Below are 13,791 nucleotides of genomic sequence, written 5' to 3' on the forward strand. Positions count from 1 at the left end.
ATTTCCCACGAGACGGTTGTAAAAAGTAGCACAAAAAAACTTTTGAAACAGTAGTACAAAGAAACTTTTGTAAACTGAAACTATGTAGATGGGTCGGGAACCCATGAGACATGCTAGAAAGTCGGTTCTGTCCCTTAATAAGTATGGGGGTTTGTTTTTTTTTTCTGGAAAAACCCCCATGCATTGTATTGACATGTATTGATAACCAAATACATGTGACTGCCTACATACCTTTTATACTGTCATGGCATTTTGATCATTCTGTTTCCAGAGCAAATGCTGCAATGTGCATTAACGTACATGTGGTTGGTTGGGATCCAAACCCACAGTTTTAAATTCAAAGGTGGAAGACAAAGTGCACGAGTCACTGCCCTACAAAACCTCTTAAGAAATAACCAGGTTGGTTATAAGGTATTGCAATAGGTGGAGCAATAAAAGTCCATGGAATAGGGAAACTGGTGCAAAGCAGATGGAATGCTGAGCAGATTATTTTTACAGAGGTAATAATTTTAACAGTGTACTTTACAGTGGGTGCTGTCTGCTGTGTGTGTACTGAGATGGATAGCTAACTTCAAAAATTCACTTCTGAAAGGTGTGCTTGTTAACAGGTTCTCCAGATCAGGAGACAATGAAAAGGCCATCTGGCATTCGCTGTTTCCACAGAATATAGAGTGCCAGATTACAGTCAAGTGTAGCACAAGAAAGCTTTAGGTTATGTTCTGTGATGGATTGTCCATTGTTACCTGAAAAAGCTGCTGTAATATATGGGGTTCTAGTTCAGGTTAAGCAAAGCTGAAGGTTTTGTTTTTCACCTGCAATATAACTCCACTCCCCTTCTTTAGAAGTAAAGTAAACACATTAGCAGTTAATCTGGCAACATACCTAGTCTTGTTACTTCATTAGGAAACTGGTAAAAATTAAATGCAGGCTGTCAACAAAAATTACTTTACAATCTTTATTGTAGAGTGCTAATGTGTTTGTCTTAGACTGGACTGTGAGGCTGGACTGAGGTTTTTGTGTGGTGCTCCCAGGTTTGGGTTTCAGATTTTGCAAGGAAAATACTGATTTGCAAATCACTGTTTTAAAAACAGTCCTGAATAAAAACATTGAGAAATATTTTTAAATACCTAAAATATTTTTGAAATCAACAGATTATTGCTAAATTTTATATCATTTTACTTGCATAATCACAAAAGACTGGACTCATGTCCTGGTAGAATTCAGCCCATTTTTTCTCTAGACTTTCCTTTTCCCTTGGTTTCCCTGCTCTGCCATCTCACCTCAGATCAGTGTCTGAGTTCTCCATTTCTGTTCCTTTTCTTGGCTCTTACCCTGGTCTTTTTGCTCTGCAAGCTGTAGATCCTCACCATGACTTCCAAGTTGAAATCTATTCTGTAGTTCAGTTGCTTTTCAGAATTAGTTTTCATTCCTGTGAACTTAGTTCCAGTCATCTCACCTGTGAATAACCCATTTAACTGTGGAGGCTTATTTAAAACTATTCATGTCACTTGAATAATGAATTCCCATGAGAAAGACTGACATACAATTTCAGTGTTGAGGTAACTGGGAAACATGAGGTTACCTAAAGATTTTGCAGATTGTTTTTTCTGTAGATTTCTTTTAAGAGTAGTGGTGGTGATCTGCTGTTTAGTAGAGTCTTTGGCTGATAAATGTACTCTTTGTTACCTAATATCCCATCTCTATTATTGTTTTTTTAGTTTAGTATAAGTTCATACGAGGTCTTCCTTTCCTGACTGTTCTTTACAGACAGGAAAATGCTGTTTCTTGCTGTTTGGGTGACACAGTTTATAGCTCTTGGAACTGCTCTCCAATGGATGGGAGCACATTAAAAAGGTGAAATCTCAGAGCAATGAGAAATGCAGTAGAGCTGTCAGTAAATTATAGTTGCCATCACTATTCACAGTAATGATTTACAGCTCTCTTTGGAGTGAAAAATCCCTTGTTTTTATGAGCCCTGCGATATTCCAAGCTGTGTTTGTTTGTGGAGTCAGTGCAACTGAATAATACCAACCTCTCTGGGATTAAAGTGGCATTTGGAACATGGGTCTGTCCCCTCCTGCAGCTGGTGGGATGGGTTTCAGTGCTGGGTTACACTGTGGAGGCAGCACCTGACATGGAAAAACCCTGGCCTCAGCCAGGTGTTGTTTCTTCTGGTGTGTTCTTTATCTCAGCATGAGGTGTTTGGCCAGAGAACTGATAGCTGTGAAAACCTATGTGAGACAGCAGAAGGTTTACAGAGGACATATTCAAGCACTGAGTTAATAAATACTTTTTATTTGAGTTGCAGATCTCCTTAGTTGCTCAAAAAAAAATAGTATAATAGGGTTTAGAGGGTTTTTTTTGGTGGGGAAGGGAAATGTAAATTTGTCTTGCACACCTAAATTATCATGGCCAACTCTCTCCTGGAGTGTAAATTCATGTGTTTATAACTCTGCTGTCGTTTGGGTTGTTGGTGTTCTTGTGGCTATTGAAATACATTTGGGTTTTATACAGAGCATCAAATGTGAAAGCTCAGCTGGAAGTTCCTGGTGGAGAGACCACTCCAAGGTGAGTGCAGGCAGGGAACAGTTGGAAAATCTCCTGTACTGCTCAGTTTTTCCATTGCATGGAGGGGTGGGTGTATGAATGGGTGTATGAATGAGAACTCACTGAACTGGGTTACAGCGTGATGAGAAATGCTTAATTTCTCATCATGTTAGAATTCAGTTTAAGATAAAAAGATCTGCAGATTTGATTTCACTTTCTAAAGAAGATAGAACATATTTTTGTCAACTCTCTTTCATATTTTAACTTCATTATTAGTTATACTGGAAAAATCCCCCCAGTAATTTACTGAATTTTACAAACACTTTCTTCATGGCCTGGTTTTGTCATGCACAGGGAGTCTTAGCCTGTAGCCTGGCAGTGTAATGAGATAGCTGTCAAAACCAGGGTAATGATTCACAGGCTATCTGTGATGACTATGCCAAGTGCTTGCAGTGTGTGCTAATGTCTAAAAATATTTTGCTTTGCATCTTTATTGGTTTACCAGCTGTGGTTCCAGCAGCATCAATTATGGTATAGGCCTTTTGTTGTTGTGAGGATAGTGTCTGGTGCTGTCAGTGCTGAAGCTGGTTTTTAATAGTTTTTTAATAAAATGGGAATGCACAGCCTGATGTTTATGAGGCTAAGTATGGAGTGAGGAATATCAGGGTTTTTTTTTCCTTGAGTGATAATTTGTATCTTGTCAACATTTTGGTTTGGTAAGCCAGGCATTATCAAAGAAATTAGAGGGCTGTTATAGTTAGCAAACCATCCATCGTTTATCACCCATCAGCCCAACACATTAAGTTTGGTGCATATGTATTCCTACTTCAGACCCAGAAAAGAAAATTATTTCCCTGCTAAGACATGGCACAGTTTTATTTACTAGTGAGCACATAATTATCTCTATGACATCAGTAACAGTTCTTGAAATCAGCACACACTGCCACCCATCCGGGGTCACTGGGAAATGTTTTTCTGTTCTTTATTCATACTTGAAGAACCTCTTGTGGTATCAACCCCACAGCAAAATGTATTTCAGAGCTGTAACCTCAAGGAACTCGGTGGCCTGGTTTTCTATCTGTTTTTCCCACTGACTTCAGTGCAATTTGTGCCTTCCTGGGGCCCTCATTTCAAAGACGGTGGTTTTAAGCAGATGAATTAATTCTTTAAATTATTATTAGAAAATATTATTGCCATGGGAATCTGTTTTCTTCTAACAAAATAAAACAAACTGAGGCATTGCTTTGCTAACCCTTAGAAAAATCTGAGCTATTGGGGTGAAAGATGTTATCACCCTTGACACTGAACTGCACCACACACACACCAGAACTTGTTCTACAGCTTTCACTGACCTTCACTTGACTGCCAGGTCCTTCAGAATTGTTTTGAGTCATTTTGTTACTTGGATTTCTAAAACATTTTCTCTAAAGATATGGTAGATGTAGACTGAGGGGAAGATTCTTATGGGAGACTTAACTAGTATATATAAAGTTAATTTCTTTTTCTATTAGATAGCATATTTCTATTCTAGTTTAAAAATGCTGTTTTCTGCTTAGTCACAAATTTTAGGCTGTTACGGATTATTAGCAGTCAGCTTTAAAACTTTTGTCAAATTTGAATCCAATGAGAGCTTGAACTTTTGTCTTCTGAATTATTAAAATAAATTCTAAAGCAGTCTCCGTGTAACTTCAAATTATTGTAAACAGTTAACCTTGTATCGCTGTTGATGTGGAAGACTGTTATGAGTACAGACTGTCAAGGCAGTAGAAGTTCTTACTGAATTCTGAAGAGGGTAGATGTTAATATAGATGTTGCAATTTCAGATTAAATGAAAGAAGGAACCAAACCAGGTTTTCCTTCCACCTAATTTTCTTTGTTCACTAAATTAAGTTCTTTTTGCTTAGTTACTTCATGTCCTGACATATTTTTCTTGGAGTCGGTTGATGTATCTTCCTAGAAATAGAACTGCAATATGAAATAAAAGTCTCTTAAGAATTTGCATTGCATCACAACAGTTGGGACCTCACCCTTGCAGAGAGGGAGGACAGGATCTGTGTTACCAGTTATTATAGAGTCTGTCTCAGGACTGAGATTATGATGTCTTTTTGTGGTGGAGAAAGCTCTTACATACTTCACAGAAAAATTAAAATAAGTGTGTCTTGTACATACAGATTTTTATAATTTTTGTAGTTTTTCATTGCAGTGCTTATCCCAGGCTTTAATTAATCCATTAATCAATCACTTACAAAGCTTTGTGTTCAAAATAAAATCTATTCAATATTTGCAACTTTGATACTTCAGTCTCTAGCCACTGATAAAAGTCATGAATAAAAACAAGAGAAAGTATTTTTAATTTCTCAGTCTGGGTGAAACAAAAGTAATTATTTAAATAATCTGTTCAATTTTCTATCTCTTGCTTGATAAAATTCACCAGGGTCGGTGTGCTACTGAGCTGGGTAATGTCAACTGCATGGTATCACGTGCTTTGAAAATTGAGTGAATGGATGATTTTAATAATGGCATTTTATGTATTTCATCTGTGTTCAAATACAAATTTAGAAGTAAGGGAAGAACTAATGAAATCTGCCCTATATTCAGTCTTTCCCCCAAAGGAGATGTTATCTGCAACACACAGGGTTGCAGTGACCACATCAATGTGACTTTGATAGCTGAATATAAGAAAGCCCTTCAGAAGAAGTGAAACTTAAACATAGACCTGAGGTGGCAGGGGGAAGGGGTTTGAGGAAGAACATCAGAAAAGCTGTGTATTTCACAGGGAAATGATGCATGCCTGTGGCAAGAGCTCCTTGTCACAGGAATCCCAGGGCTGCAGTGCTGGTTTCTCTCCCAGGGAGCAGAACCGGGCCCAGAGCAGGTGGGTTCCCTGGCTGGGGAGACCTAATGGCTCTTCCAGGGTGCTGTTCCCCCGGTGCCTGTGAATGCCACAAATCCTCCCACCCCAAGAAAGTTCACATCTCCCTGTTAACCATGCCAGCCACCATGGGATGGTAGCTGGAAGTGGTGCTTCTCCCCTCCTCGCCAAGGGTCCTACACTGAAAAGCTTAGAAAAAGCTGCTGGGATTTCACGATCTTGGTCGTATCTGAGAACTTTCTGAGATCTATCTAGAACTGTCTAGGCAACAGTCAGGTGTTCATTTGGTTTTCCACTGAAACTTGCAGGAGCACTTCTTCAGCTACGGTTTTCTTTCTTTGTTGTTCAGCTTGTGACTGGAGGGAAGTACAGAAATGTTTTCCTGCTCTGAGTGCAGTGTGCAGAGGAACCCTTTGCATGTTTGCACTTTCCATTTGGTACCAAGTCCTAGGAACCTGCTAAAACACCAACAATCTGGAAGACAATACTGGTTACTGATGTTTTGATCAGAGTTTCAGAGCTCATATTTAATTCCTTAATTTCTGTATCCTTGATGCCCCAATAAATAAATATTAAAATGTTAAATATGAAAGTGTTAAATCTACAATCTACAACAAATAATGATCTATACACTGTGTATTCCTGATATGTGATACACAACCATACTCATGGTGGTTATTTTACAGGCAAATGTTTCGTGAAAATGTTACATGTATTTATTTCTTAATCAAAAGACAGGAAGAGAACATGGTTTATGAAGAATATATTGATTCTGTAAGATAAGATAAAAGATAAGACTTGTGCAGAGAATAAGAAGCAGCCTTGAAAAGCAATCTTAAGTCTGTACACTCAGACAGTGTTGTGGGTTTGCTGTATGTTGTATTTTAGTTGCAGCTAAACTTCAACACTAGTCATTACATTCTGGGCGTCAAATTCCCACCTGCAGTTTAAAGGAACTTGAATAGTTTTAATTTCCTGTCTTTAACAGTTGTATTTTCTTGCTCAATTTACTGTTTCACTCTAGGTGCAGTTTCACTGTGTTTACTAAACTGAGCCTCACAATCAGGTGGTTTTCAGCCCTGAAGGGTTGTGATAGTGGAGCGTGGGTTGCCTTCCCCCCCTCACTGCAGAATCAGTGAATCTGGCTTGTTAAATGCCGATTTAAGGAAGACTGGACTAATGATGATTAATCAACTACACCATCCTAAGTGTAGTTTTGTGTACAAAAATGCCTAGGGGACAAAATTTTCATTAATTACGTTGATACAGTGGCTACAATAGTTTAACAAAAGTAATAATATAGATGACTGAGATCTGCTAAGTTTACAACAGAGCCCCTCTGCTCTTACACCCAATTAGGTTGTCAGGCTTGAAAGGTACTGTGAGTTCAGTTCTGATCAGTAACATCTTGAGGTGCTTTTTTATAGAGCAACTGTTGTGCACTGTCCCTTTTGAACAAACACTGCAAAGTTTAATCCCAGATGTAAATATTTTATCCAAGTGCAGATGGCTGTGCAGCCCGCATAATTTAACAATGTCCTGTAATGAGAATTATATTTATTTGTTAAGATACTTCTCCCATTTTTTTTCTGGCCTTCCAGCAATTATTTCTGATCTGTGGTTGGTATACTGTTGACTTGTACTTCCATTTTTTCTGCACCGTGTGTTTTACAATGGTGTGCTCCTGCTGATTGTGACTGGAAAGTAGCATGTACAATATTTATAGGTGCAACCTGACTTGGCTAGTTAGCACTGTGTTATATTATCCTTTTAGCTCAGTGCTTTGCCTGAAAGTGTAATGCTTTAGTTGGATTGCACTAAAATGTATAGCTGTTCAAAGAAAGTTATTCCTTGTATTTTAATTTGGCAATTAAGTATTTTGCTTTGCAGTAATTCTAACATGACCAGTAATTGTTTTTTACAATAAGTCATTGAAGACAATAATTATGTAAAATGAATACATTTTCATTTTGTGTGGTAGGTTAAGAACTATATTTAATAGTGAAACTTTGAAACGTGGCAGGTGTCATGCAGATGAGCAATGCAGATACAGCCTGCAAATGAAAAGTTACTTGAGCGAAAATTTGAGCCCTAGAAAACAGAAATGGGTCAATCCTAGGATGTCTGGGATCATTTTTAGGCAGGAAGAGAAGAGCAGGCATTAAATTAACATGCTTGTTCTGCTTTGTGTGATGGAACACCTTGGACTCAGTTCCCACAATAATTGCATAGTTCTGAGTCCTTGGTGTTTGTGTGATGCCCTTTTAATGAAATTCCTTTTCCTGCAAGGGTCAGGCTCAAAACCTGCTCGGGCTGGAGGAGGGACAGTGGCACCAAACTACTCCCCAGGGGCAGAATGAATTGGAATGGGAAATGGAGGTTTGAACCCTGCAGCCAGCTGCTTTCTCAGAGATGACTGTGGATGTGCTCATCCTTATGGGCCATATTCCTTAACAGTGTTATTTACTCTACTGCAGAAAGACAATATTGGGAGACATGAGGTGTAAAACCACAATTAAGAGATTTACCAGTATGGATCTTCTCCAGCCTTTAAACTGCATCTCTCCTAAATATTTTGCCCTTGCTCAGAGGCAGCTGACAGTGCTTGCAGCTCCATCTGTCAGCCACAGTAGACCATTGGTCATTGTCTTTATCCAGGTTCCACCCAGCCAATATCTCTTCATTTCTAGAGGACTGAACCTGGCAGAGTATGTTCTGTGTACCTGGGAGGAGAATGGCTTTGACATTGACATGTGGGTTCTCTGAGCTGCTCTGAACTTCCTCACTCTTCATAACTTACTGCATGGTCTTTTTGTCAGTCCTTTCCTAGATCAGCCCTGTCTCTGGTCTCTCCTAAGTCTAGTGCAAGAAGATTTGATATCAAATTGAAAATGGAGGTGGAGTTAAAGCATATCCCAGTCTGTTTCTAGAGGAACTCAGCACAGTAACATCTGCAGTGTTAACAGCAAATTAACCAAACCAAAAATCATTGAATTCAAAGGGGCAAGAAAGTTGTTCAGTCTGTGCATTTAAAAGAAGGGATGTTCTAGCCCATGTACTGTCTGTCAGTTATGAGTAAACTGTGTAGTAAATAATCATACTCATCATATTGGTTTTTCTTTTCCAGAACACCAGCTCAGTGACTGTGCCAGAAACACTGTTATTTGTTTCAACACTGGATGGAAGTTTGCACGCTGTCAGCAAGAGGACAGGAGCAATCAAGTGGACTTTAAAAGAAGGTGAGCAGGAGGTGTCCTGATGGCCTCTAAATAGCAGAAATAACAGTCAAATTAATTGGCAATTCCAACTCTTGTAAGATCTGGTAAATACTTTCTTTTCTAATTTTGTTCTAGTTCCAGAATTAAGCTACAGTTTTTCTAGAGTCATGTTCATCTTCACAATTTCACTTGTAGGTATTTTCCAGGTTTATGTGAGGGTTTTTTTAGGTTTTTGGGTGTTTTGTTTGTTTGGTTTTTTCCCCTGGATGTTTAAGGTGTGGTGGTATAATTGGTAGGTGTCATATTTTATGGGAATGACTGCAATATAAGCAAGCATAGAACAGAATAGATGTGTCAACTTGTGGAACTGATGGCAGAGGGATTGCATGATTCTGTCTCTGGAATACCCTACATTCTCTGGTGCAGTGCATATTGTGCAAACCTCAGGGATTTTTCTATAACAGATGTTTAGGAACACAGTTTTTTTAAATAAAAGAACTGCACTCATATAAAGTAATTTAACATTGTTCAGTGATTGGAAGGGATTTTTTAATTTTAATTACTGAGCAGAGCTAGTTCTGTCTTGATGAAAAATTTAGTATTTGTAAACAAAATTAGGAAATTTTGTTTAGTGGGGCTCTGATTATGTATGGCAGAGGTGATAGTAGCACTTTCACTTCTGGAAATAAATTAAAGGACCAAATGGAAGGAGTCAGTGACTGCATCATTCTGTCCTCTGTTTTTAAACCTGTCAGTTTAGTAGGAGAGCTGAAGTGGTGGGAAATGGATTGTGCCTATCTGGTGTTTGCTGTACCAACCAGTTGTTCTTCTTTGTGAAGCCATTTGTATTTGAAAGCAGATCTATCAGACAAAAAATTAACTTTTTAAATGAGCAAAGAAGGCTTTTGTAGCTCTTAGAGTAGAAGGGGCTAAGCCAAGTATTTTCTTGAAGGATCTTGGTCTTCTCCCATCTTCTGTTTCAATTTAGACCCCTCCTTTTCCTGAACAGCCCTGCCTAAAAGCAGGTTGTCAGTTTCCCAATTTAGCACTGCTGTAGGCTAAGAAAAACTTGCTGGTCTCTTTGTCATTCCAGTGACACAAACAAACCCTGCCTAGTCCTAGTCTAGAAGGGTATCACAACTGGCACTGCTTTGCAGCCACACTTAGTAAGTGGCAAGAGGTTTTATGAAGAAGAAAGGAACACACTTTGGTAACAGAAATGATCATGATCAGATTGTGTTGCTCAAGGAACTTCCCTTGTTTAAAAAAGAATTGTTGCAAAACTCTTGTTGGTTCTGTAGAACTGCCAGACTGGACAATCTAGTTTCATGGAACTTCTTGTTTCCTCTCTGCTGCTAACTTCTGCATCTTAGGTACACGACTTGTACTCACTTGATTTTTGCAAAGCTCTTATGTTCCAAGATGCCTTCTGAGTTAACTGAGTTAAGTGGACATGGAACAAGGGCTTGGACATATAAATTGGTGACTGAATTTGTAATGGGAGGGGGTATATTTATTTTTGCAAATCTGTATTTGTTGGTGGTCACCCTGTGGGTGGGAGGCCCAACAGACAAGACAGTGCTGGAAACAAATGAAAGCCCATTCAGCTTTCTGTGCTGAACCCCTGGGGAGACCTAGTAGTGCAGAATTCATTATTAATATTAGTGTACAAACACAATAGCTGGGTGCACTGTCTGTCAGCAACATGCTGGTGCTGTAACAGAGACTGCCTGGCAGGAAGCTGCCTGCACTGCAAGCAGTGCTCTTGCAGGTGCCATTTTACCCTGACTACAGCAGATAAACCATGTGTTGTAGCTCAGGTGCTTTGAGAAGTTGTGGAGGTCACCTGGAGCACTGCAGTGGCACTCACCAGGAAGGGAGCATTTTATTACTGCACTTGAGCAGCAAGGTATTTAACAAAGGGCAATTCAGGTACATTTTATTTTCATTAGGGGAAAAAAACCAAGGCCATGTTCATTATCAGGCCGTGCTTAAACAAACATGAATATCTTGCTATGTGTGGCTTGTTTTCATTTAGCACTGAAGCTTATCTTAGGTGTGTGGAGTAAATGAGCCAATGATTATCACCACAATAACATGTTTGGGTTTCCTTCCTTCATGCAGTACTGGCAAGAAAGGCAGTCAGAATAGTTGTGCCGCCCTTAAAGCAGGCAAAAATTAGGTCAGTTAGAAATAGGACTTTCCACTGTCAGAAATAAGCAGTGTCCCTGCAGTTATATGTGATGAGACTGTGGACTTGTTGAGGGTGCTTAAAATCTTCATTTCCTGTTGACTTCAATGGGTCTCATTCTCTGGCAGCTCTCAGGAGTTTTCAGTGAGCAGGTAGCTCATGCTGCTCGTTTCCTAGGCCTTGGAAAGCTGGCAAATGCTTGGAAAGTTTAGAGAAAAACCCATATTCCTCCTCCCTGTAATTTCTGAGAGGCACCTTTGCTTGTGCTGTGACCCCACACAAAGAGCTGGTGTTGAAGGCACCCATTGCAAGGGCTGTGGCTCACATTTCACTGCAGTGGCTGAATGAGGCTCTTGGTGCCAGCCCTGATCAATACAAGGAGCTGCCAGCCCTGAGTGACAGTGGGAGAGGCTCCTGTAGGCTCCCACATTTTCTGCACTTGTCATTAGCAAGACAATCAGCATCCTTAGTAAGGCTCCTTAGGATGAAACCTCTTTCCCAAAACTGATGGAAATAAAACAACTTCTGTCTTTTCCTGCAGACCTCTTTGAAAGGTACAGCACTTCAGATTTGTGTTTACATGCAAGTGGACAGAGAAAGAGATGGTCATGAGAACCTGTTGGCAAGGCAGAATCTGGAGAAAGCTTTCCTCCTTGCTGTCAGACTTTATTTCACAGTTCTGATTTCAGTGTGAGCTTTAAGAGTGTGATTTTAAGACCGTGCTGTTTGCTCACATGTTTGTAAAACTCACCTTGTATGTCTCTGTTAACTCAAGAGCTTGGGTTATTGAACACAATATTGAATTTGAGATGCTAAGGCTGCAGTGTTTCAAGCTGTACTCTTAGGCAGGCTGTTCCTCTGTTCTCTCTGTCCTGTTGTATTGTTCAAAGGCATCCTTTTTTTTTTCATTCACCAGCTCCTTAAAAGCTTTCCCTTAAGAACTAATTCAAAGTATTTTGCCAGAAGAACATTTAATATATATTTGGATCCTCATTTAGAACCAGTAGAAATTTTGTTATGGTCTTCAATTCTTTGTAGCAGTCAAAAAATGATGGTCCACAATCAGTTTAAAAGGCATTGATTTCCAACACCTCACTCATAACCTGTAGATTTTAGAGGGCTCTTATGATAAGACAAAAGTATAAAGATTCTATTTATTTATGGGAAGCAATATACAGATTTTAAAGGGCAAGTCTGAGGTCTGTAGGTCCTGCTTTAGTAACAGTGGTTTTTCCCATGCAAGAAATAAGATCTTTGGCATAGTTGTAAATTAATAAGGATGGTCAAAATGAAACAGTTGTAGAACACTACTGTTTTCAGCAAATTCCAGAGCACGGTTTGTGTTTCTAGCCTCATTTGCAGTCCCTGCAGCAGCAGAGGAGGATGGGTTTAAATTGGCCCGTTAGCCCAGGGCTTGTGGTATGGCCTCAGGGCAGGAAACCGTTTTTTCCAGCTCATTCCAGTGGGGCAGTGACTTACTCACTGTTTCAGCCTCCCACTTCTGCTTTCCAGTCATTGGCTCTAAGGGCACATTACAGTGATGACAACATGCAACTTAATCTTTGTCTTTATCTTGTATGTTAAAAATACTCAGAGTCTGGGCAAAGGGCAAATTTGTCTTACATTGTATTTGTGAAATATGGAGAAAAGTCAAATGCATTGTATTTAGTGTATGGGTACAGTTTCATAGGGCTTTTTTCCATATATGTATGCAAAGTGTGGGTCAGAACCACCTAAAACGTGTTACACACTTCTGCCCACTCACAAATATATTCTGGCCATGATGCAACCAAAACTGGATTGGGACATCTGCCTGCTGCCAGGTCAAAATGTTCATTTTGGGGAAGTGGAATCGAGCCAAATAATTTACCAAATTACTGGGCAGGCACTATGTTAACAGGTTTCTAATAACTGCTGTACTTGTAAACAAACACTTGGAGTTCTAGAATAAATTTTTATAATGTAGGATCAATCTCCTTTTAATTTTTTTTTTCTTAAAAAGGTTATTTTACAATTTTTTTTGCTAATAGAGGCTGTGTTACCATTTCAGGAAGCTAAAGCTGGTGTGTGCTGAATTGCAGATTTTTAGTGTAGGAATCAGTAACAATCTTAGTGGAGGCTGCAGGAAAAAAAACAAAAGTTGGAAACCCATGGAAGTAGCTATAGAAAACTCAATCTTCTCTCCAGCTGTGGAGATATTTACAGGATGGTGTCCTGCTTCCTAACTCGCTCCCACCATGCTCCAGAGTTGTTTTGACATTTGTTTTCTTAGTCTAGAAAGTGGGAAAAGCTTTCTGTAAGACCTTGCAAGAATTTGGCTTTCCCCTGCTACATGGGATGGAAGCTTGAGGGAGATGTATTTTTCAGTTTTATCACATTTTCTGTCCAGCTTTCATTCCAGTACAGAGTAGTTGCTGTTTTGTTCAGTGGTTGTCACCACTGCTGTTGGTATTGGAGCAGATCAGGCCTGTTAGAGGGACTTTCCCAGTTACAGGGAGCTGCAGTCCAGGGAGTTTTGAAAGCAGTGACGTGGTTCAGTCCCAGCATGTCAACACTTGAGTGGGGAGCAGCTGGAGAGGAGAGGAAGAGGAGGACTCAGTGCTCTGACTTTTGCAAGAGCTTTTTCTGTCTGACCCCTTGTGGAGCAAAAGGTGACTTCAGTCACAAGAGGGCTCACTCTTTTACTGGTCTCTGTTCGAGCATATGAAAACTATTCTAAGAACTGGCAACAATTAATTGAACTTGAAAGTCTCTTTTTATCTCAGAGCAAGTTCTTATTTCGAAACAAACTTTGAAATACAGGTTGGGACAGGTCCCAAACCACATGAAAGTGAATGTGAAGAGTTTGTTGTCTGTCTTCAAAGGATCTCTGCAGAGCCACAACCTGGGTTCAGGATCAGTAACTGAAAATGTAGAAAAATGGCTTTCCACAGTCTGTCTTTCCAGGTGGATGGTGCTAGTAG

At 39.6% G+C, this 13,791-nt stretch overlaps 1 protein-coding gene across 1 annotated transcript in view; it reads left to right on the forward strand.

Moving 5' to 3' along the window:
* ERN1 (endoplasmic reticulum to nucleus signaling 1) overlaps positions 1-13,791 on the forward strand; it is a 32,823-nt gene that overhangs the window by 568 nt on the left and 18,464 nt on the right. Inside the window, exon 2 of the mRNA XM_084218684.1 lies at positions 8,547-8,658. Within this exon, the coding sequence (XP_084074810.1) occupies positions 8,547-8,658 (112 nt within the window). The remainder of the gene's footprint in view (positions 1-8,546; positions 8,659-13,791) is intronic.

Source organism: Fringilla coelebs, assembly GCF_963513975.1.
Source record: "Fringilla coelebs genome assembly, chromosome: 19".
Classification (NCBI taxonomy): Eukaryota; Metazoa; Chordata; class Aves; order Passeriformes; family Fringillidae; genus Fringilla; species Fringilla coelebs.